At 44.1% G+C, this 21,676-nt stretch overlaps 1 protein-coding gene across 4 annotated transcripts in view; it reads right to left on the minus strand.

Annotated features, from left to right (window-relative positions):
• Positions 1-258: 258 nt before the first annotated feature.
• Positions 259-21,676, minus strand: part of FBXO16 (F-box protein 16) — a 57,472-nt gene continuing 36,054 nt past the window's right edge. The window contains exons 7-10 of one of the 4 annotated variants that reach the window (XM_060301308.1): positions 20,204-20,306; positions 6,841-6,902; positions 2,838-2,863; positions 259-2,342 (exon numbers count right to left, since the gene is read on the minus strand). In XM_060301308.1, coding sequence (XP_060157291.1) covers positions 2,251-2,342; positions 2,838-2,863; positions 6,841-6,902; positions 20,204-20,306 — 283 coding nt within the window. In that variant the 3' untranslated portion in view covers positions 259-2,250. Of the gene's footprint in view, positions 2,343-2,781; positions 2,864-6,840; positions 6,903-20,203; positions 20,307-21,676 lie in introns of all 4 variants that reach the window. The other 3 variants (XM_060301309.1, XR_009564409.1, XM_030879123.2) reach the window with 3 other exon arrangements.

The raw sequence follows: 21,676 nt of genomic DNA on the forward strand, positions 1-21,676 counted from the left end.
CCATGTTCCTGCACTATCTTGGAAATGGACCTTCCAGCCCTCTGCTGGGGGGAAGATGCCGTGTGGATCAGAGACAAGCTCTCCCCCAGGCCCCTCCCAAACTGCAGATTCAAAAGGAGAATAACAGACAGCTGTAAGCAACTAAGTTTGGGGTCGGTTTGTTTCACAGGAATAGATAACCCAATACAGCTTTAGACAAGATGGGGCCGCTTGTACCGGACGAGCCCTTCTTTCTCTTGATTATGTCCTTGCCCCAGGATATCCTGGTTTATTCCAGAAAGCGCTGGGGACTTACTCCAGACTGGCCCATTCAGACATAGGCCTCCAACATGACTGGTTCCTGACATATTCACAGGAGTTCACTGGGACAAAGCAGGGCAGAATCCTGGAGCTGCAGGTCCCCCCCACCCCAGCTTACACAGCTGCCCCTGGCTCCTGGGGGCTGACCATGAGGGCTCAGGCCCCAGGAAGAGGAAACCCTAACTGACAGCCATCTGCTTTGCCCATGGGAAGAACACAATGTCTCCTTCTGGGTGTGTCTTCTTTCTTCTCTGCCTCAGAGCCACATGTTGGCTTCATCCTGGGTGATGCCAACCGATCAATTACAAGTTGGTCATGTTTTGTCCTCCACCGATCACCTGGGCATCCAAACCACTGTATCCTGGGCCATGCTGCCAGGTCACCATTTTGAACCATTCGAAAATACCTACATTACAGTATATAAAGTAAGAACGTAAGTGTTCAACATGACAAGATTGACAAACATATTTGTTTTTCTACCATTCTGCTTTACTTACGCAAATAAGTATCCTAGAATGGTCACTTTGGGGACCTGGAAATGGTTACATGAGCAGGTGGTTTAGTTTAGAATGTATGACTTATATTTTTGCAGTTAAGTAGCATTTTCTGTTTTCCAGTAACTCTTTAAAGCCCATTTACGTTGCCTGAGTATGCATCATAATTCCTCCTTTGGAAATGTCTATGTTTCCACCACCGTGCTGGTGATTCTTCATCATCCCATTCAAATTCTACCCCTCCCCGCCCACTCCTGGCCACACCTGTCAGCCTGTTCCCTGGCTCAAAGGCTGACACCTATGAGCTGCATCTCCCAGGCTTCTCTGTTCTCTGACTTCCAGGTGGGTTTGACCAAAGGGAAGTGCTGTTGGAGTGTGAAGAGTGGCGAGAGAGAGGGGTGGGTCTTCTCCCTCCCTCCCTGCTAGGCCCTGGTCTCCATCATGGCTGCGTTCCTCCACCACATACCATAGGCTGGGCAGTCCCTCTCCCGTGGCTACAGCTCTCACTGGGTTCTAGGAATAGCATGCCCTTTCTCTTTTGCTTCTTCAGGCCAAAGGATGATAAAGGCTTCTGCTGTTGCTAGTTTCCAGGGGCTTCACCATCTCGTCTTGATTCTCTTAACCCCACCCACAGTGTGGGTTAAGGGCTCAACTGTAACCTCCCCACACCAATTCCTATGTTGAAGTCCTAACCCCCGAGACCTCAGAATGTGACTGTATCTTCAAAGAGGTAATTAAGGTAAAACAAAGTCATATGGGTGGGCCCTAATTCAATCGGACTTGTGTCCTTATAAGGAGAGGATATTAGGACACAGACACACACAGAGGGACGACCGTGTGAGGACACAGGGAGAAGATGGCCATCTGCAAGCCAAGGAGAGAGGCTTCAGAAGAAACCAACCCTGCCCACACCTTGATCTTGGACTTCCCAGCCTCCAGAACTGTAAGAAAATAAACGTCTGTTGTTTATAAGCCACTCGTCAATGGTATTTTTGTTACAGCAGCCTGAGTGGACTCAGATAGCCGTAGTTTGTCACGGCAGCCCTAGAAAAAAACACTCCCATCATTAAACTGCTCAAGTAGACTTGGGAGTGTGCTGGCCGTATCCTTCTGGGACCCAGCCTCACACACCCAGTCTCACCAATGGTGCTATCGTATGTCCCTTTATCAACCCCATGGTATCTATCATCACATTTCTATCTCAGTTTGTAAAGACGTCAACATCTGTGCCATGAATACCTTTTACCGAAATAGTGTAGGACTCACTTTCACAATAAGGTACCTAAACTGTTTCTAATAAAGGAGCCAAGTAACATGCAACTCTCCATGTAGAGCAGCCTGTCATTTCTAGAAAAATCCTTTCACATTTTTAAATCAACTTTGGCTGGAAGGCCTGGGGTAATGATTGGAGCCCAGAGTGTCTCTGGAGATGCTGATGAGAGTTTTTGTTGCTGCTTCAGTGGCTGGGAGCCCCACTGGTCGATGTGGAAGCCAAGCGAGATGAGCTGGAACGTGTAGGGGGGTGCTGGGTTCTGCACTTAGGGATATCTAGGGAGGAAAAAGATATCACGAGAGTGAGAGTCGTTAAAACATCCAAAAAAGCTATATAGTTAAAATGATTTAAATGATAAAAAACGATTTTATAAAATCACCGGGCTGGATGGGATGTACTGAGTTTCCCAACTTCACCACCTTCCCCCCCCACCCCGTCCCCACCATCTTCACCTTGAGTTACTAATAAGAAGTTCCTTAGTCTCCAAAGTGCTCTTACAACTATATTTCATTTGAATCTCAAGAAAATTCTGCGACGTAGGTAGGGAGGTATTAACATCTCCGTTTTACAAATAAAGGAAACCGAAGGACAGGTAGTTTAAGGGCCAGCGCAAGTTCATGGAGCTAAAAGGCATGAGAGCTGGGTCTGGAGACTTGGGATTCTTAGACCAGGTGGGTATCGGTAGAGTTCCCATTGTTTATCCTCCCGACTAACCTGGGCATGCACACAAAAGGCAAATGTCACAGGTTGACACTCCCACCAAAACTCACAGCGAGAAAGGATTTCTCCTCGACATCTGGCCGTGAGCGGAGAGAGGAAAGAATGGAGAGAACAAGAGAGAGAAATAATACGAGCTGAGCTTGCAGGGAACGGGAGGGATGTATGCTCACCCGCATCTTGGCCCCGGCTGTGTGCAGAGCGACATAGGAGGGCTGGCAGATACACAGATGCTGAACTTCCTCAAACACTGTCCCCCTCCCTGACTGCACGTTCAGCAGCCAAGTCCCAGCAGTCAGCTCATCCATTACATCCCTCTAATGCCCTCTCGGCTACGTTTGCAACGCACAGGGTTTCTATTAATCCGGGGAAAATCCTACTTTAGACTGTCATTGAATCAGAAATTGCTTCCGCCGTGACTGCTGTCTCCAGCGAACCAGGTGCCTCCTCCTCCGCAGAGGTGTGCCACACGGGCTGGTCTCGCCCACACCCTCCGCCTGCCTCAGGTGCTCTCTTTACTCCTCCTCTAAATCTGTCCTTGGAGGCTCCCCTTCTCCTAGAAGCTTCAGTGTATTGACCCTCAGGGATTTCTGCCTCAGCTGCATTCCTGAAGCCATTATCATCCAGACCCCTAACTTAGCACTGAACGTATGCTCTCGGGCGTTAGTACCCGTTTCTGAATGTATTGGGTTGGCCAGAAAGCTCGCTCGGGTTCTTCTGGAACATAGATAACCTGAACGAACTTTTTGGCCAACCCAATAATTTTTTTATCTCCTGATGAGACTGTCAGTTCCCTGAGAACAAAGCTGGAATCCCACACCCTATTGAATCTACAGTCCTGCCTTTAGTAGATCCATCCATGTTCGCTGGTGACTTTTCTGGGAAAGAGTAGGCAAAGCTGGGGTTAAACATAGCCAGTTGTTCGAATCCAAGAGGAAAGGGGGAAGGAATGGGAGTAAATCATCTTCCCATGTTTGAAGTTTTCAGTGTTGTTTCAAGATCAGCGTAGTCAGTATTTTTGTGTTGTTCTAAGATCAGCATAAGGTAAGAGAACAAACAGAAGCCTTCCTTTGTATCATTTTAGGAACAATGAAAATAAAATAATACCTGTTGAATGGAGAAAAAGCCTAGCTCTCTGTGATACAAGAATGGGCTAGTAACACCTCATCTGTAACAGTTTCAAATTTAATCCTATTACAGTGCAAAGCATAATTTATCACTGTACTTGAGGAACCCTTTCTCCTTAGTCCCCCAGGGAGATTCACAGGCCCAGGCAGGCTCCCCTCAAGCTTTCCTCTTCCACCCTGGCACGTCCCAGGGACTCCCCCACCCCCTTCTCTCCTCCTAGTAACCGTCACCACCTACTCAGATTGTGGGTTTCTCATCCCTCCTAGATGGGTTCCCGAAGATGGTCTCGTTATGTCCACCTGTTGGGCTGCACCCCGCAGGCCTATGGGCCCTGCACTTCCCCAGGTTCAAGACTGAAGAAAGAGCCCGAGGTCAACAACAGAGACATCAGTGGTTTAATGGATGGGGGAGCTTACATGTCTGAAGCAAGTTCCCCCCATTTGCAGCAAGCGGCAGACAGGATATGGCGGCAGTCTCCGCTCCCAGGGCGGGGGCGGGGGTGGGGAGGTTACCAGTTATAGGGAAAATGACGTCAGGTGGGCTCATTGGTTACCAGGGAAACCAGCAGAGAGGCACGCCCCTCACCACCCCTTTGATAAGAACAATCACTAGCTGGGGCGGAGGCAAGTACATAGGAAGGTCAGTGACATGCGTCAGATATAGGTGACGCAGGCCCTGGTAGGGCAGAGGACTTACAGAGAGCAAGAGAACAGCCATCTTGAGTGGCCTGACTATACAGGCTTCCTTGCTGTCCCTGAAAACAAGTTTGCAGACCCTTTTCATTTTAAGACTTTAATGTCCATCATTACAAGAGAAAAGACAAGATCTAAGGGCAAAATATGGGGAAGTTATATAAAAGGGTACACATCTGACAGTCTTGGGTCCTGGTCCAGCGATCTGATGATCTGGTTAAAATAACTTGGAAATTTCTTTTACACTAACATTGGGTATTATAAGCAGAAAGGGTAGGGGGTCCCCGGAGAAAAGGGAACCAGGCATGGCTTTCTTGACACAAGAGAACCCATTTTGACCTAAGCCATTTTGTGATCTAAGCCTGGCCACAATGCTTGCCCTTGAACAGGTCTCAGTAGTTAATGATCTTAAGGGAACAAAGGAAAAAGCAGTCAAGAAACAATGATTCTGTGATAAAAGAGTCCTAGATTCTCAAGAGATATATGTAGATGTAGAGAATGGACTTGAGGACACGGAGAGGGGGAAGGGTAAGCTGGGATGAAGTGAGAGAGTGGCATGGACATATCTACACTATCAAATGTAAAACAGATAGCTAGTGGGAAGCAGCTGCATAGCACAGGGAGATCAGCTCGGTGCTGTGTGACCACCTAGAGGGGTGGGATAGGGAGGGTAGGAGGGAGACGCAAGAGGGAGGAGATATGGGGATATATGTATATGTATAGCTGATTCACTTTGTTATACAGCAGAAACTAACCATTGTAAAGCAATGATACTCCAATAAAGATGTTTTAAAAAAAAGAGATACATAACACTCTGATACATATCATTGAGTATATACATATCTCTGGGGGCGGAAAGTAAGGCCGCCACCCAGGTGGAGGATGGAATGATGACGTTGACCTTTTCTGACCCTCGTGACTTCAATCAGTTGAAGCCTGCACTCTGTCAACCTTTGCCCCAATTCTACACTGCATTTTCCACTGCTTAAGACCCTTCATGAATATGAGTGTATCCTTAGTTTCAAACTTCCCCAATTTTGCTATTCAGGGAGGCACAGCTTGGGAAAGATCCCTGGTGTTCTCCTTTCTTTTGGCTGCGCTGTGAGATCTTAGTTCCTTGACCAGGGATTGAACCTGGGCCCTCGGCAGTGAAATCATGGAGTCCTAACCACTGGACCACAAGGGAAGTCCCCCACCTTCCTTGCTGCACATAATAATTCCTTCCTTCTCCCATTCTTTGGTTTGGCCATGTTTCTTGGCTCGACACCCACCAAAAGGCAAATCCGGTTTTTTGGGTAACACATCCACACCGGGAGGATGACGCACCCCAACTTCACGGGGACAGAGGCTCCTGTGCTTGGGACCCTCCCAGACCTCGCCCTATGTGTCTCTTCATCTGGCAGTTCATCTGTGTCCTTTATCACATCCTTTAATAAACTGGCAAACGTGTTTCCCTGAGTTCTGTGAGCCGCTCTAGCGAATTAATCAAACCCAAGGAGTGGGTTGTTGGAACCTCTGATCTATAGCTGCTTGGTCAGAAGCACAGGTGACACTGGTGACTGCAGTGTGGGGGAGGAGAGCGGAGAGCAGTCTTGTGGGACTGAGCCCTTAACCTGTGGGCTCTGACACCGTCTCCAGGTAGATGGTACCAGAACTGAGTTAAATTGCAGGCCCCCCAGCTGGTGTTGCAGAGAACTGCTTGGTGTGGGGAAAACGCCCACACACTTGGTGACCAGAAGTGCCAGACATGTGTGTTTTGTGTGAGAAGTAAAAGAAGCACTTAGGAGATAGACGGGGCTGAGGTTTTTTCGTACAACAGGAGGGAAAGACTAGGGTTTTCCTTCACATTGGGGCTCATCAAACCTTTTACTTCCTATTCATCTTTGGCTGCTGCCTTGCTGTGAAACTCCGTCTCGGTCCTTCCCCCAGAAAAGTCCATTTCTTCAGTGCAGAGACTTAACAAGGACTATCTTAGCAGGATAGTTGAACCCGTTTCAAGCGGTTTCAAGAACTTTCACTTCTGAGCACTTGGAGACCAGGCAAGATGTATTTTACTACACTTCTATCCTACATGGGATTCTTCTCTTAAGAGCTTTTGCCTACAGCTCCACTGACTTTTTTTCCTTTTCTCTCTTTTTTAAAATAATTGTTTATTTTTGAACAGGTTACTTTTCTACATAGTTGAGTATTGGAAAGATACAAAAAGGGACAGTGAAAAAAAATCTCCCCCACTCACCTCCGAGTCCTCCAGTTCTCTTCCTCAAGGGCAACCAAGATGATCTTTTTTTCCTGTGTATCCTTCCAGAGATATTTTATACATTGCAAGCAAATATACACATAAAATGCAAATATATTCTCCCCCTCTCCTTTTTCATACAATTGGTAATATACCATCACTTTTTGTTCACTATATATATGAGAGTATGCGTAAGTGTGTGTGTGTGTGTGTGTGTGTGCCTGCATGTATGAACAGTACTTAAAGAACTTCCTTGGGGATTCCCCTGGTGGCACAGTGGATAAGACTTCGCTCACCCAACGCAGGGGGCCTGGGTTCGATCCCTGGTCAGGGAACTAGATCCCACATGCATGCCGCAGCTAAGAGTTTGTATGCCACGACTACAGAGCCTGTGTGCTGCAACTAAGGAGCTGGAGAGCTGCAACTAAGGAGCCCTGGAGCCACAACCAAGGAGCCTGCCTGTCACAACTACGGAGCCCACGTGCTGCAACTAAGGAGCCCGCAAGCTGCAACTAAGGAACCCACCTGCCACAACTAAGACCCGACGCAACCAAATAAATAAATAAAATTTAAAAAAGAAAGAAGCATAAGGGAACTTAAAAAAAAAAACTTCCTCAATCTTTCAAGGGTTGTATTATAGTCCATTTACAGATGAGCCAAATTTATAGCTATTTGAGCTGTTCACAATCTTTTGCTCTTAGAAACGATGCTGATATAATTTTTTTTTTTTTTTTTTGGCTGTGCCACACAGCATGCAGGATCTTAGTTCCCTGACCAGGGATTGAACCTGCGCCCCCTGCAGTGGAAGTGTGGAGTCTTAACCACTGGACCACCAGGGAAGTCCCTGATATAAATTATCTTTACATATATGCAGGTCTGTCTGCCGTCACCCGTTTTCTGATGGGCTAAGGGTGTCGACAGCCATGCAATCTACCAGTAATTCCAGTACCGGAGCATCTTCACATAGAGTATTCCTTTCCTCAACCTGCTCCTACAAAGACAGAATCGGGTAATTTAAATGTATATTTATTTATTATTTTTTTATTTTTTGGCGGTACGCAGGCCTCTCACTGTTGTGGCCTCTCCCGTTGCGGAGCACAGGCTCCAGACGCGCAGGCTCAGCGGCCATGGCTCATGGGCCCAGCCGCTCCGCGGCATGTGGGATCTCCCCGGACCACGGCACGAACCCGTGTCCCCTGCATCGGCAGGCGGATTCTCAACCACTGCACCACCAGGGAAGCCCCTAAATGTATTTTTTTCATCAGTTGAACTTACTGTTCTTTTTCTAGAGATATTTACACAATAGTTGCTCTCCATGTTGCTGTCACGTTTTTAAATGGAAGAACATGGGAGAAGATGCATGGAAAGCCATGCTTCACACATCAGAACTCTCTGGGGTTCTTTTCTTAGCCCACTTCCTGGGCAATCAGTGCCTAAATCTTCAACTGCTGGATTTATATTTCTCGCCCCGCTCTCCCCGCCAAGCTCTTGACTCATACATTCAGCTCCCTTCTCAATACGCCTACTTGTCGTCCCACAGGTACTTCACACCAAGCATGTCCAGTCTCAGTAGGAGATGGCATGAACCTTTACACAATCGCCCAATCCAGATACCCAGGAGTCATCCCTACGCGGCTGGAGCCTGCCCCTCAGCCTGTTAAGTCCCTCGAGGGCACGAGGGCACGACTGGGTCTTGTTAGGGTCACACATCCCTCGAGCTCCCTCCAGTGGCTGTAAGATACTTGTTGGATAAATGAATACACATATGAATGACTTCTCCTTCTCTTTCATTTCAGGGCAATGGCTGAAACCACCTTGCAGGGGAAATATGAAGCAGGGAGAGAAAATTCCTATCTTCCGGCTGGATGTCATTTTATTGGGCACAGAGAAGGGAGTGAGAAAGGCAACAGGCTACTGAGGCTGAGTGACCCCAGAAAGAGGGGGGCTCCTCAGGAGGCTAAGGCCCAAGAAGGGCTGTTACAGGGAAAATCTGCATACCAGTGTGTATACTATAGACCTGTGTCTGTCGCTCCCCAGTTGAATTTTTTTTTGTTCTCCATTTATGTTATTTGCAGACATTTGCAAATGATCACTGATACAAACAACACCATTCGATAAACCCATGGATCCCTTAAGAGAATAGATCAGGTAAAGGAGTACTGTAGGTGGGGCTTCCCTGGTGGCGCAGTGGTTGAGAGTCCGCCTGCCGATGCAGGGGACACGAGTTAGTGCCCCGGTCCGGGAAGATCCCACATGCCGCGGAGCGGCTGGGCCCGTGAGCCATGGCTGCCGAGCCTGCGCGTCCGGAGCCTGTGCTCCGCAACGGGAGAGGCCACAACAGTGAGAGGCCCGCGTATGGCAAAAAAGGAGTACTGTAGGTGGATATGGAAAACAGATAAATAGAATCACAACAGTGATAGCCCTGTAGGGTGCCAATCACTCTTCTAGAAACACCACCACCAACAACAATAATGATTGCAAATATCTGGCTGCTGGGCATTATATTACTTCATCTAATCTTCCCAAGCCTGTGATGTGGTAAAAAAAAGCTAAAAAAGGACTTCTCTGGCGGTCCAGTGGTTAAGACTCTGCACTTCCATTGCAGGGGGCGCGAGTTCGATCCTTGGTCGGTGAATTAAGATCCCACATGCCTCGGGGCCAAAAAACCAAAACAGAAAGCAGAAGCAATATTGTAACAAATTCAATAAGGACTTAAAAAAAAAAATCTACCCTCAGCACTTTATGATGACTCCCAGTTCAGGGGTGATGTGGTAATACTGTATGTAAATATGGATTATTGCGTTTGAAAGTCATAAAATCAGGAGTTTTTCATTTTAGTCATATAAACACAGCTTCGACTCACCCCTGTAAATGGCCTAAGCGTAGGCTGGGAGCTGAGTGACAAGTAACGGCCACTGGTGGGGATGAAGATGTCTGGGGAGCACCCCGCCCCAGAAGGGTTTCCTTCCAGGAGGAGAGTCTAAGCGGGGTGACTGTTCATCCTGGCTTCAGCTGAGTGGATGCTTCACCCCCAGGATGGAGCTGCTTCCGGGACTTTACCATCTGGGGATTCTGTGCAGAGGACCCCTGCTGTCCTCTGTCTGCCTACGAGCCCAGAAGGCTGCCCGGACGGTCTGATCACCCCTCCAGGTGACACCGACGAAGAGGGTGCTCTCTTTTCCTCCTAGCTTACTCTGCTTCTATGAGAAACAGAGGAAGGTGTGAGCGAGAAATAATCAACACAGCTTTAAAGAAGCCCCAGGCCTGTCTTTGTTCTTGGTTTGTCTTTAACTCGGGGTGAAACTGTCAGCTGTGGAGGAAGGCTAGGCAGAAAATTCTAGCCAGGGTTTTGAAACTTAAATCCATGATTTTGTGAGACTTCCCTGGTGGGCCAGTGGTTAAGACTCCATGCTTCCACTGCAGGGGGCGCGGGTTCGATCCCTGGTGGGGGAACTAAGATCCCACAGGCTGCACAGCGTGGCCAAAAAATTAAAAAAATAATAAATCAATCAATCCAAGATTATGTGATGGTGCCATTCAGCCTCCCAAGTAGGTGGCATAAAGTAGGGATGTGCTCCAACGCATTCCAATGGTTGTTTGTTAGTAGGGATCATGTATTCATATTTCAAAACATCCATGTCGTAGAATATTGGCTTCTACTGTAGTTTGTGGTAAAATACTGTATTACAAAATGTTTTACACGTGCACATACATATACACCACATATACACACATATATTTTAAACCCCAGTAATAACAGTGATTACAATACCCATCATAACTAATATGTATATAACTAAAAATATCACATAACTCATAAACACGGTTCTTCTTTTCTGGTAGATCCTCAAGAGAAGCTCATTTTTGTCAAATACTTTGTGCTTAACTCTTCAGTAAAAAGAAGCAGCCATTTGGCCCCAGGGCAAGAGAAGCAGGTAGAATCACTCCTGTTGGAAATGCCAGGGTAATTTATTATGGGTAGCATGATCAAACAAGAGGCTACAAGACAGAACAAGTAAACTATGCTCCTTCAGAGGCAAAGGAGAAATGCAAAGACTCTAAGCAGTGGCCCTTCCTGAGAGTTAATTTTGCCCCCAGGATTCTTAGCAATGAAGCCTTTTGGTCTTGTAGGTATCAGAAATTAACAAAAGCCCATATTGTAGTTAGTAGGCAGCGCAGCCGCACAAGACAGAATTCACAGCGCTGAGTTTAACACACGCTATTCCATCTGGGAGCGTGGAATCAAAAACCCAACACTGGGGACTTCCCGGGTGGTCCAGTGGTTAAGACTCTGCGCTCCCAATGCATAAGGGCCCAGGTTCGATCCCTGGTCAGGGAACTAGAGCCTGCATGCCGTAACTAAAGATCCTGCGTGCCACAACTAAGACCCGGAGCAGCTAAATTAAAAAGCAAAAAACAAAACAAAAAAACAACCCCACACAGATGAGGAGTAATGAGCAGGCAGAAGATGTTATGGAGGCCAGGCAGGAAAAGAAAATATATGGCTTACATTTCCTATAGCTCTGGCTGCAACTATTTTCTACACAGAGGAAACTGTGAGAAAGAAGACAAAGAAAAGTGGGGAAAGTAAAGGTAAAAGCAAGAAACAAAGCTTATTCCACAGGTTGGAGCCTCCTCCTGGCCACGTGGCTGACCGCTCAGCAGCGTCTCAGCAGCTGCTCACCGTCAGCACTCTCACTGGCCCCTGCTGTCTCCATGATGATTTGGTGTGACTCCGACAGCTTCTGCTAGTTACTGACGCTTACTCTGAGCTGAGCACTGTTGTTACTAACTCTATTCTACAGACGAGGAAACAGAGCCTCTGAGATTGCTAACAATTTGGCCCAAATCACTGAGCTGCTAAGACTGTGAGATCAGGCATTGAACCTAGGCTGTTTCAGTCCCTAGCCTGTGCTCTTGTTCAGCAAAGTGAAAAAGAAGATGGTATTTAATGGGGGAGAACACGAACACGTATTGAGTACTTAATATATACCTGGCGGCATTTAGTCCTCACCACAGTCCTGCAAGGGAGGTATCATTATTCCCATTTTATAGATGAAGAAACTGAGGCTCAGAGAGGTTATGTAACTTATCCAAAGTTGCGCTGTTAAGTAAAAAAGCCCAGGTCTCTCAGACCGCAAAGCCCATACTCTTTCTTATTCTTCCTTCCAAATGGAATTCTCAGGAATTTCACTGAACTAAATAAATAAAAATCTCTCCTTTAGATATTTTTACCTCTGCACATCCAAACCAAACAGACGTTATAAAACGAATACCTGGGGGTTTCGTCAGAATTTGAAAGGAATCTATTAAAGATTGCCTGCAAGGAAGCCACTGCATAAACTGTGTTTTGTAAATTCTTCTGTTGTAATTAATTAAGTTTTCTAAAGTTCAAAGAGAAAGATGGAAGACAGAAACCAGTTTTTATTGGTTTACAATCAGAATTCATGAATATACTGGCTTCTTTTTTGGTATAAGGAGAGAGCAGAGAGTAAATGTGGTAGGAAACTATGGGGGTCCACAGATCCAGACTTTAGCCTGGAATGGACTTTAAAGATGTAATTCAAACTTATAAATGGGGAAATGAAAACTCAAATAGCTTGAGTGACTGCTAGTTAACGGTAGAGCTGAGGCTAGAAACCTGGGTGTCCTGATTCTTAAACCATTATTCTTTCCATGACATGAACCAGGAATCACTTTAGAGAATATTCCTTTTTCCTCCTCTTTTGACCCAGACAGGGATGAAAAAGTGAGAAAGCTTAACAAAGCATTATGGATCATACGCCATGATCAAGTGGGGTTTATCCCAGGAATGCAAGGATTCTTCACTATATGCAAATCAATCAATGTGATACACCATATTAACAAAATGAAGGATGAAAACCATATGATCATCTCAGTAGATGCAGAAAAAGCTTTCCACAAAATTCAACACCCATTTATGATAAAAACTCTCCAGAAAGTAGGCATAGAGGGAACCTACATCAACATGATAAAGGCCATATATATCAAACCCACAGCCAACATTGTTCTCAATGGTGAAAAACTGAAACCATTTCCTCCAAGATCAGGAACAAGACAAGGTTGCCCACTCTCACCACTATTATTCAACATAGTTTTGGAAGTTTTAACCACAGCAATCAGAGAAGAAAAAGAAATAAAAGGAATCCAAATTGGAAAAGAAGAAGTAAAACTGTCACTGTTTGCAGATGACATGATACTATACATAGAGAATCCTAAAGATGCTACCAGAAAACTACTAGAGCTAATCAATGAATTTGGTAGAGTAGCAGGATACAAAATTAATGCACAGAAATCTCTTGCATTCCTATACACTAATGATGAAAAATCTGGAAGAGAAATTATGGAAACACTCCCATTTACCACTGCAACAAAAAGAATAAAATACCTAGGAATAAACCTACCTAAGGAGACAAAAGACCTGTATGCAGAAAACTATAAGACACTGATGAAAGAAATTAAAGACGACACAAACAGATGGAGAGATATATCATGTTCTTGGATTGGAAGAATCAACATTGTGAAAATGACTATACTACCCAAAGATATCAACAGATTCAATGCAATCCCTATCAAATGACCAATGGCATTTTTCACAGAACTAGAAAAATTTCACAATTTGTATGGAAACACAAAAGACCCTGAAGAGCCAAAACAATCTTGAGAAAGAAAAATTGAGCTGGAGGAATCAGGCTCCATGACTTCAGACTATACTACAAAACTACAGTAATCAAGACAGTATGGTACTGGCACAAAAATAGAAATATAGATCAATGGAACAGGATAGAAAGCCCAGAGATAAACCCACGCACATATGGTCACCTTATCTTTGATAAAGGAGGCAAGAATATACAGTGGAGAAAAGACAGCCTGTTCAATAAGTGGTGCTGGGAAAACTGGACAGCAACATGTAAAAGAATGAAACTAGAACACTCCCTAATACCGTATACAAAAATAAACTCAAAGTGGATTAAAGACCTAAATGTAAGGCCAGACACTATCAAACTCTTAGAGGAAAACATAGGCAGAACACTCTATGACATAAATCATAGCAAGATCCTTTTTGACCCACCTCCCAGAGAAATGGAAAAAAAACCAAAAATAAACAAATGGGACCTAATGAAACTTAAAAGCTTTTGTGCAGCACAGGAAACCATAAACAAGACGAAAAGACAACCTTCAGAATGGGAGAAAATATTTGCAAACGAAGCAACTGAAAAAGGATTAATCTCCAAAATATACAAGCAGCTCATGAAGTTCAATATCAAAAAAACAAACAACTCAATCCAAAAATGGGCAGAAGACCTAAATACACATTTCTCCAAAGAAGATATACAGATTGGCAACAAACACATGAAAGGATGCTCAACGTCACTAATCATTACGTGATTAGAGAAATACAAATCAAAACTACGATGATGTATCACCTCACACTGGTCAGAACGACCATCATCAAAAAATCTACAAACAATAAATGGTGGAGAGGGTGTGGAGAAAAGGGAACCCTCTTGCACTGCTGGTGGGAAAGTAAATTGATACAGCCACTATGGAGAACAATATGGAGGTCCCTTAAAAAACTAAAAATAGAACTATCATATGACCCAGCAATCCCACTACTGGGCATATACCCTGAGAAAACCATAATTCAAAAAGCGTCATGTACCACAATGTTCATTGCAGCACTATTTACAATAGCCAGGATACAGAAGCAACCTAAGTGTCCATCGACAGATGAATGGATAAAGAAGATGTGGCACATATATACAATGGAATATTACTCAGCCATAAAAAGAAATGAAACTGAACTATTTGTAGTGAGGTGGATGGACCTAGAGTCTGTCATACAGAGTGAAGTAAGTCAGAAAGAGAAAAACAAATACTGTAGGCTAACACATATATATGGAATCTAGAAAAAAAAAAAGTGGTTCTGATGAAGCTAGGGGCAGGATAGGAGTAAAGATGCAGACATAGAGAATGGACTTGAGGACACAGGGAGGGGGAAGGGTAAGCTGTGGCAAAGTGAGAGAGTGGCATGCACATATATACTCTACCAAACGTAAAATAGATAGCTAGTGGGAAGCAGCCGCATAGCACAGGGAGATCAGCTCGGTGCTTTGTGATCACCTAGAAGGGTGGGATAGGGAGGGTGGGAGGAAGACGCAAGAGGGAGGGGATATATGTATACATATAGCTGATTCACTTTGTTATACAGCAGACACTAACACAACAATGTAAAGCAATTATACTCCAATAAAGATGTTAAAAAGAAAAAGAGTAAATAGGCATAAGGGATCTTATTGGGGTTTTAAAATGAAATGTTTTAAAACTGATTTATGTTGATGGATACACAACTTGCTAATTTCACTAAAAGTTATTGAATTGTACACTTGAAATGGTGAATTAAATGTTTTGTAAAGTATGCCTAAAAAAACCCCCAAAACTATCAAGACACTAAGAATCAGGTTATCCTGGAAAGAGGTCAAGAAGGTAACTGCAGAGGCTGGAGCTAGCAAAGCGCAGGAAAAGATAAAGTCTTATCTAAAGCAATTAACAGTAAACCGGCAATTAGAGGCTTTTGTTACTTGTGTTTAGCTGAATGCTGTGAATAGTAAGCTTTTTGAAATTCTTGGCCAGATCAGAACCTAGAAAGTGAGGACTTCTAACCTCCGTTGAGTGTGAGACAAAAAGGTAGTTGTTTTTATACTTAACTTGGTAGAAAAAAGAAAAACGAAAACAGACGAGAAACAAGATATCAGCTGGGGTCCCTGGGGTCCCAATTCCAGGCCCTGGGAAGACCAAAGCTCACCCCCTTGGTTTTTGTGAATTGTCCTGAAGGGCTTTCTAGGTTTCTAGACTTCTTTTTTTCTTTCTACTATTAGAAAGTGAAGTCATCCTTTATTCCTCTTTTCTTCACATGCCACATCCAATCTACCACAATGCAGAATATGATCACTCCTCACCAATACCACCGCTAACATGCTGGTCTGAGCTACCAGCATCTCTCCTAACTTCTTCCCCTGTTTCCATTCTTGCTGCCCCCCACCCCTTTTCTTATGGCCGTGCCACACGGCATGCGGAATCCTAGTTCCCCGACCAGGGATATCGAACCCGTGCCCCTGGCAGTGGAAGTGTGGAGTCCTAACCACTAGACGACCAGGAAAGTCCCCGGTTTCTAGACTTTTGAGACTTTGCTTCCATGTGTAAATTGAGTAGAATTTACTAGAGAGTTGGAAGGCGGGGTTTACATCCCAGTAATAGGGAAAAAATTTGATGGGAATGGATGGGTTACTATCCAGCACTAACCTGGCCCCTCTCCCCTTCCCTGTCTCAGCTTCTCTCCATCAGGCTGGCTTCTCTTTCCTGGTCTTATCTCTCTCCTCCCCTCTCTCTGCTCCCCCTCCACTCCCCTTGCAGGAGCAGAAGCAACAAGGTCTTCCTCTAATCTCCAGCCTCCGCAGGCTTTCCTCCTCTGGAGCCCAGGTGCCTGCAGCATCCAAGCCCTCGAGGTGTCATCCCTCCCTACAAGTCCCTCAGCGGCTTTCCCCCAGGGAGACAGCTCCCTCCTTCCCCTTCCCAAAGAGGAATCGTGGGGTCAGCTGTTAAGATTTAACAAAAAATTTTTTTTCACGTCTTTACACAAGATCGGAAAATCTCTGAAGTTTAAGATGGTACCCGGCTGTCCTGTGGTGTTTATATTTTTTCATTGCTTTGTTCTGTATGGAATTTTGTCATAATAACTAATGGTAATGGGCATTTCCTGATATTTATATAATTTTAATAAACCACCTTCAAAATTACAAAGCATTAGTGATCGGATCTAGGCTTTATTCCCATCTTCTATCAGTGATTCACTCTAAAAGGTGGTTCAATGAAGCAGCTATGATGAGGCAGTGCTAGAATTAAAAGGGAAATCAGGGTCTTCCCTGGTGGCGCAGTGGTTAAGAATCTGCCTGCCAATGCAGGGGACATGGGTTCGAGCCCTGGTCTGGGAGGATCCCACATGCCGCGGAGCAAATAAGCCCGTGAGCCACAACTACTGAGCCTGCGTGTCTGGAGCCTGTGCTCCACAACGGGAGAGGTCGTGACAGTGAGAGGCCCGCGCACGGTGATGAAGAGTGGCCTCTGCTCTCCGCAACTGGAGAAAGCCCTCGCACAGAAACGAAGACCCAACACAGCCAAAAATAAATAAATAAATTTATTTTTTTTTTTAAAAAAAGGGAAATCAGGTACCCTTGTGAGGGGCAGGCTTTGAGAATGCAAACCTAATGATAATAGAAAACATCACCAACTCACAGCAATATACGTGGATTTGAAACTGTTTCCTGGAGAATGTTTCTGATATGGGGAAGAACTCTCACATTTGAAGGCTCTAAGTAATGACAGGCAAAAAGTGAAAATGTCTCAGTGGCCTGACAGCCACGCCCTGGAGAGATGGCCTAAGGAATATTCTTTGTACTTTACATCCGCGCTTTTTTTTTCCTTCCAACTCTTTCACTTTTTTAAAAAAAAATACATTTATTTATTTATTTTTGGCTGCGTTGGGTCTTCGTTGCTGCACACGGGCTTTCTCCAGTTGTGGCTAGTGGGGGGCTTCTCTTGTTGCGGAGCACGGGCTCTAGGCGCACAGGCTTCAGTAGTTGTGGCTCGTAGGCTCTAGAGCGCAGGCTCAGTAGTTGTGGGGCAAGGGCTTAGTTGCTCCACGGCATGTGGGATCTTCCTGGACCAGGGCTGGAACCCGTGTCCCCTGCATTGGCAGGTGGATTTTTAACCACTGCGCCACCAGGGAAGTCCCCAACCCTTCCATTTCACAAAGATTTAACTTCTCCAAGTATCACATACCCCTTTGCCACTTAGAGGGGCAAGGAATACTCCAGTGTTCAGGCCTCAGGTCCTTCCTGGGCTTTGGTGATCTGTCCTTCTCATCCTGGCTTTATAACGTGTTCCCCTAAGTTTGCCTAGTCACCTGTTTCTCGAGTTCCTCCTGAATCTTCCTAGATAAACTGTCTAAATGATGCAAGGATTTTCTATCTAATGAATACGGGATTTTCTCCACTGCAATGACACCCAGGCTGTGTCTACCACACTCTCTCTACAGCTGCACTTGTTGGAGTTTTATTTACTCCCTACTTTTCTTATGTCCCCTAATTGAATTTCCTCAATACCCATTTCCTCTCCTCTCAGGCCCCACTGCCACTACTTCTTCATTTTCACAATCACCTTGCCTCATCTAGGAGGTTGCTCTTTTCCTCTGAGGGATGTGGTGGGCAGTGGGGCAAACTGGCACCTCGGGGGGAGGGGGCCTTAGCCACCTGCAGCCTGTGGTCCAAACAGCAGGCTTATCGCGGACACCATTACAGAGTCAAAAATCCTAGCTCACTTTTGGAGGGTTTAATTATGCCTTGTGCTCCTCAGAACTAAGCAGAAACAGGGATTCTCTCTTTTTTTTTTTTAACCTTTTTTTTCTTTTTTTTTTTGGCCTCGCCATGAGGCATGTGAGATCTTAGTTCCCCAACCACAGATCGAACCCGCGCCCCCTGCAGAGGAAGTGCGGAGCCTTAACTACTGGACCAGCAGGGAAGTCCCCAGAAATAGTGATTCTAATTAGCATATTTACAGAAACAATACAAGTAGATCGATACAATTGTACACTTCACTTATTAATAGCTTAATGGTTCTCCATCATTGTTTAATTTGCCCTGGCTTCCCTTTCAGCTTTAATTAGCACAGTTTTTGAAGTTGTTAATTTATAATGACTATTTTCACTTAAGCAAGGCCTGCTAGTGTGTGCCAGATGGTAAACATCAAAAACCCAGAGGGAAGGTTTCTGTTTAGCCTTTGATTTTTGTTTTGTTTTTATTAAGCCAGAGAAAGCTTCGATTGTGCTGATAATTTGTAAGCATACATCACCAACTTTTATCTTCCTTCAAATTCCCTGTTCTCCCCCAGATATGTCTTCTATTGCTGGCCTAGGAGGGGCCAGGGAACTAGGCAGAAGCATGCCTGAATGGCTTGGGCGATAAGCCTCATAAAGTTATTTTTCTCAATTAATGGTTTTCACTGACAACTTTACTGCTCTATTTTAAGCTTCCCCATTCCCTTGGGCATCTGTACATATGTCTGTGATAAGCCTCACCCAGTCCAACAACACTGGCTCCTCAGAATACAGACTACCCTATCTTAAAAAGCTCATCTCTCTTTTTGGAACATAACACTTGAAAATGCATTTAAACAGAAAGTAATTGAGCTTTAAAGGAGAACTATAAAAGTGATTTATTCACGAGTACACACTTATTCCTCTCCCAAATGACACCCATTTTATATTAATTTTCCTTGAGTGTGTATCCGCAGCCTTTTTCTAAATGTTTACTACTAATAGAAACTGTTTATTCCACCCTTATTCCCTTCAACTTTGCTCCAAAGATTCTCATATGTGCTGAAAGGGATCTATTGGGGGTACAGAACCACAATTTGGGAAAGTCTGCTATGAAATAATAATGCTCCCTAGTCATAATCACTGACTTTTATTAGGTAGTCAGTTAGCTATTTTTTAATTAGGGAAAGAAAAGAAAATTCTTAATTCATTTTTTCTGAAGTTATTTGAAATGCACTTTTATAATCATGTTCCATTGGTGGCAGGAAAGCTATGGAAATCATGCCTTTTTCTTAGATTAGTGGAACCTTCACTCTACAGATAAGTAATTTCTATAGAGAAATTTCTATAGGCTCTCCTCCCCCCACCCCAAAGGACTCACAGAAGAAGGAAGAACCAATGATAATAATGCTCCCTTTACACTGTACAGTTTTCAAAGCAGATTCATACACATCAGTTCATCCAAGCTTTTTTCTCTCTCTTTTTTTTTAAACAGGTGGGAAAACAGAGGCTCAGAGAGATAAAATAAAGGTCATCTTCAAGGTCACACAGCTAGTCAGTCAGTGTCGGAGACTAGGATTTAAACCACCACTTGATGATTCTGATTAAAAAAAAAAAATTCGGGGACTTCCCTGGTGGTCCAGTGGTTAAGAATCCGCCTTCCAATGCCTGGGACGCGGGTTCGATCCCTGGTTGGGGAGCTAAGATCCCACATGCCCCAGGGCAACTAAGCCTGCGCGCAGCAACTTCTGAGCCCACACACTGCAACGAAAGATCCTGCAGGCTGCAACAAAGACCCTGCATGCTGCAACCTACACCTGACACAGCCAAATAAATAAATTAAATAAATAAATAAATAATTTTTAAAATTAAAACAAACAAAAACACCAAATTCAATCCTGCAAATAGGATTAGAGATCCAGCAATTATCATTAACATCATGTTGGGGAATCTTTTGTAAGAAATACTTACCAGTGACTGTGCTTTTCCTAGTTTAGATCTGTCCTGTGATTTATTTTTCTTATCACGTGACTGTCGGTTGAAATCTGGGGTCATTTCGTGTCTTTTCCTTCTTCTGTAAATTGGAAAGCATTGGAAAAATTATAAATATCATTTTAAAGCTTTGGTGGTTGGCATAGCTGTTTGTCCATTTGATTTTGTTGTACCTGTGGTTTAAAAGATTGTCTTCACTCAACTGGAAACAAGCCAAATATCTATCAATAGAGAATGGGTACAATAAACTCTGACACATCCACACAATGGAGGACTGTGAATTGTAAAAAGGAAGGCAGAATATTTCTTTATATAACTGTGGAGTGATCTCCAGGATATATTGTTACATGAAAAAAGAAAGGGGGATAAAGTGGTATGTATTGTGTGACACCATTTCTTTCAGAAAGGGGTGTGTGTGTGTGTGTGTGTGTGTGTATTTGTTTATATATTTTTAAATGGAAGGACTGCACCACGACATTTTGAAAACTAGTTACCTATCAGCAGGATTCCTTTGTGTTCCAGTCAGGAACAGGGAACAGTATGGAGGGGTCGGAACAGAAGCTAGACTTCTCCAAATACACTTTGTTTTGTGTATCTGACTTTGGAACCATATCAAAATTATAAAATAAAATGAAGGAAGAAAATTCCCAAAAATCTAAAAACAAAATGAAACAAATGATCTTATCTCTCCAGTTGGTGGCATTACCCCACATAAAGGAATTACTTCGTGGGACTTTAACATAGTAATTTGTCTGAATAGTCTTAGTAGAATATATCCTAAGGACAAAAACACAGGCAAAGAAATTTTAAACTGTTTTCAGCAATCCTGTTGTTTGTATTAATACTAATATTTGTTTTCTAAAACTATTGTATGTAATAGGACAAAGTAGGGATCCACAAACTACAGCCCAGAGGCCGATGCAGACTCATGCCTGTTTTTGTAAATAAAGTTTTACTGAAACACAGTCACTCTTACTTCTTACATATGGTCAATGGCGATTTTCAGGCTGCAGTGTTGGAGTTAAGCAGTTATGACAGAGATATGTCCTGCAAAGCCTAATGTATTTGCTGTTCAGCCCTTTCCAGAAAAAGTTTGCCTAAAATAATGGACTAAGGCAATGATCATCAATGGCCACTAACATCACAAAAAGAGAGACAAACAGAAACCATGTGCCTCATGATGGAAGTACCTGAGCATTACATACTCAGGCCTCCAGATCTGAAGACTGGTACTTGTACAGGAGACAGAGGAACATGCTGGGAGTACAGTCCCCAAAAACCAGAAGATGAGAAGGTCTGTAGGGTAAATGACCTGATTTCTATAATAAACAAATTGCAAGGAAAAAAAAGGAGGGCAGAGAAGAAACCTATGGATCAAAAAAACCCCAAAAACTTAAGTGACACATGGACCAAATGTAATATGTAGACCTTATTTGGAACCTGATTAAACAA

The sequence above is a fragment of the Globicephala melas genome, chromosome 6 (assembly GCF_963455315.2).
Source record: "Globicephala melas chromosome 6, mGloMel1.2, whole genome shotgun sequence".
NCBI classification, from domain to species: Eukaryota; Metazoa; Chordata; class Mammalia; order Artiodactyla; family Delphinidae; genus Globicephala; species Globicephala melas.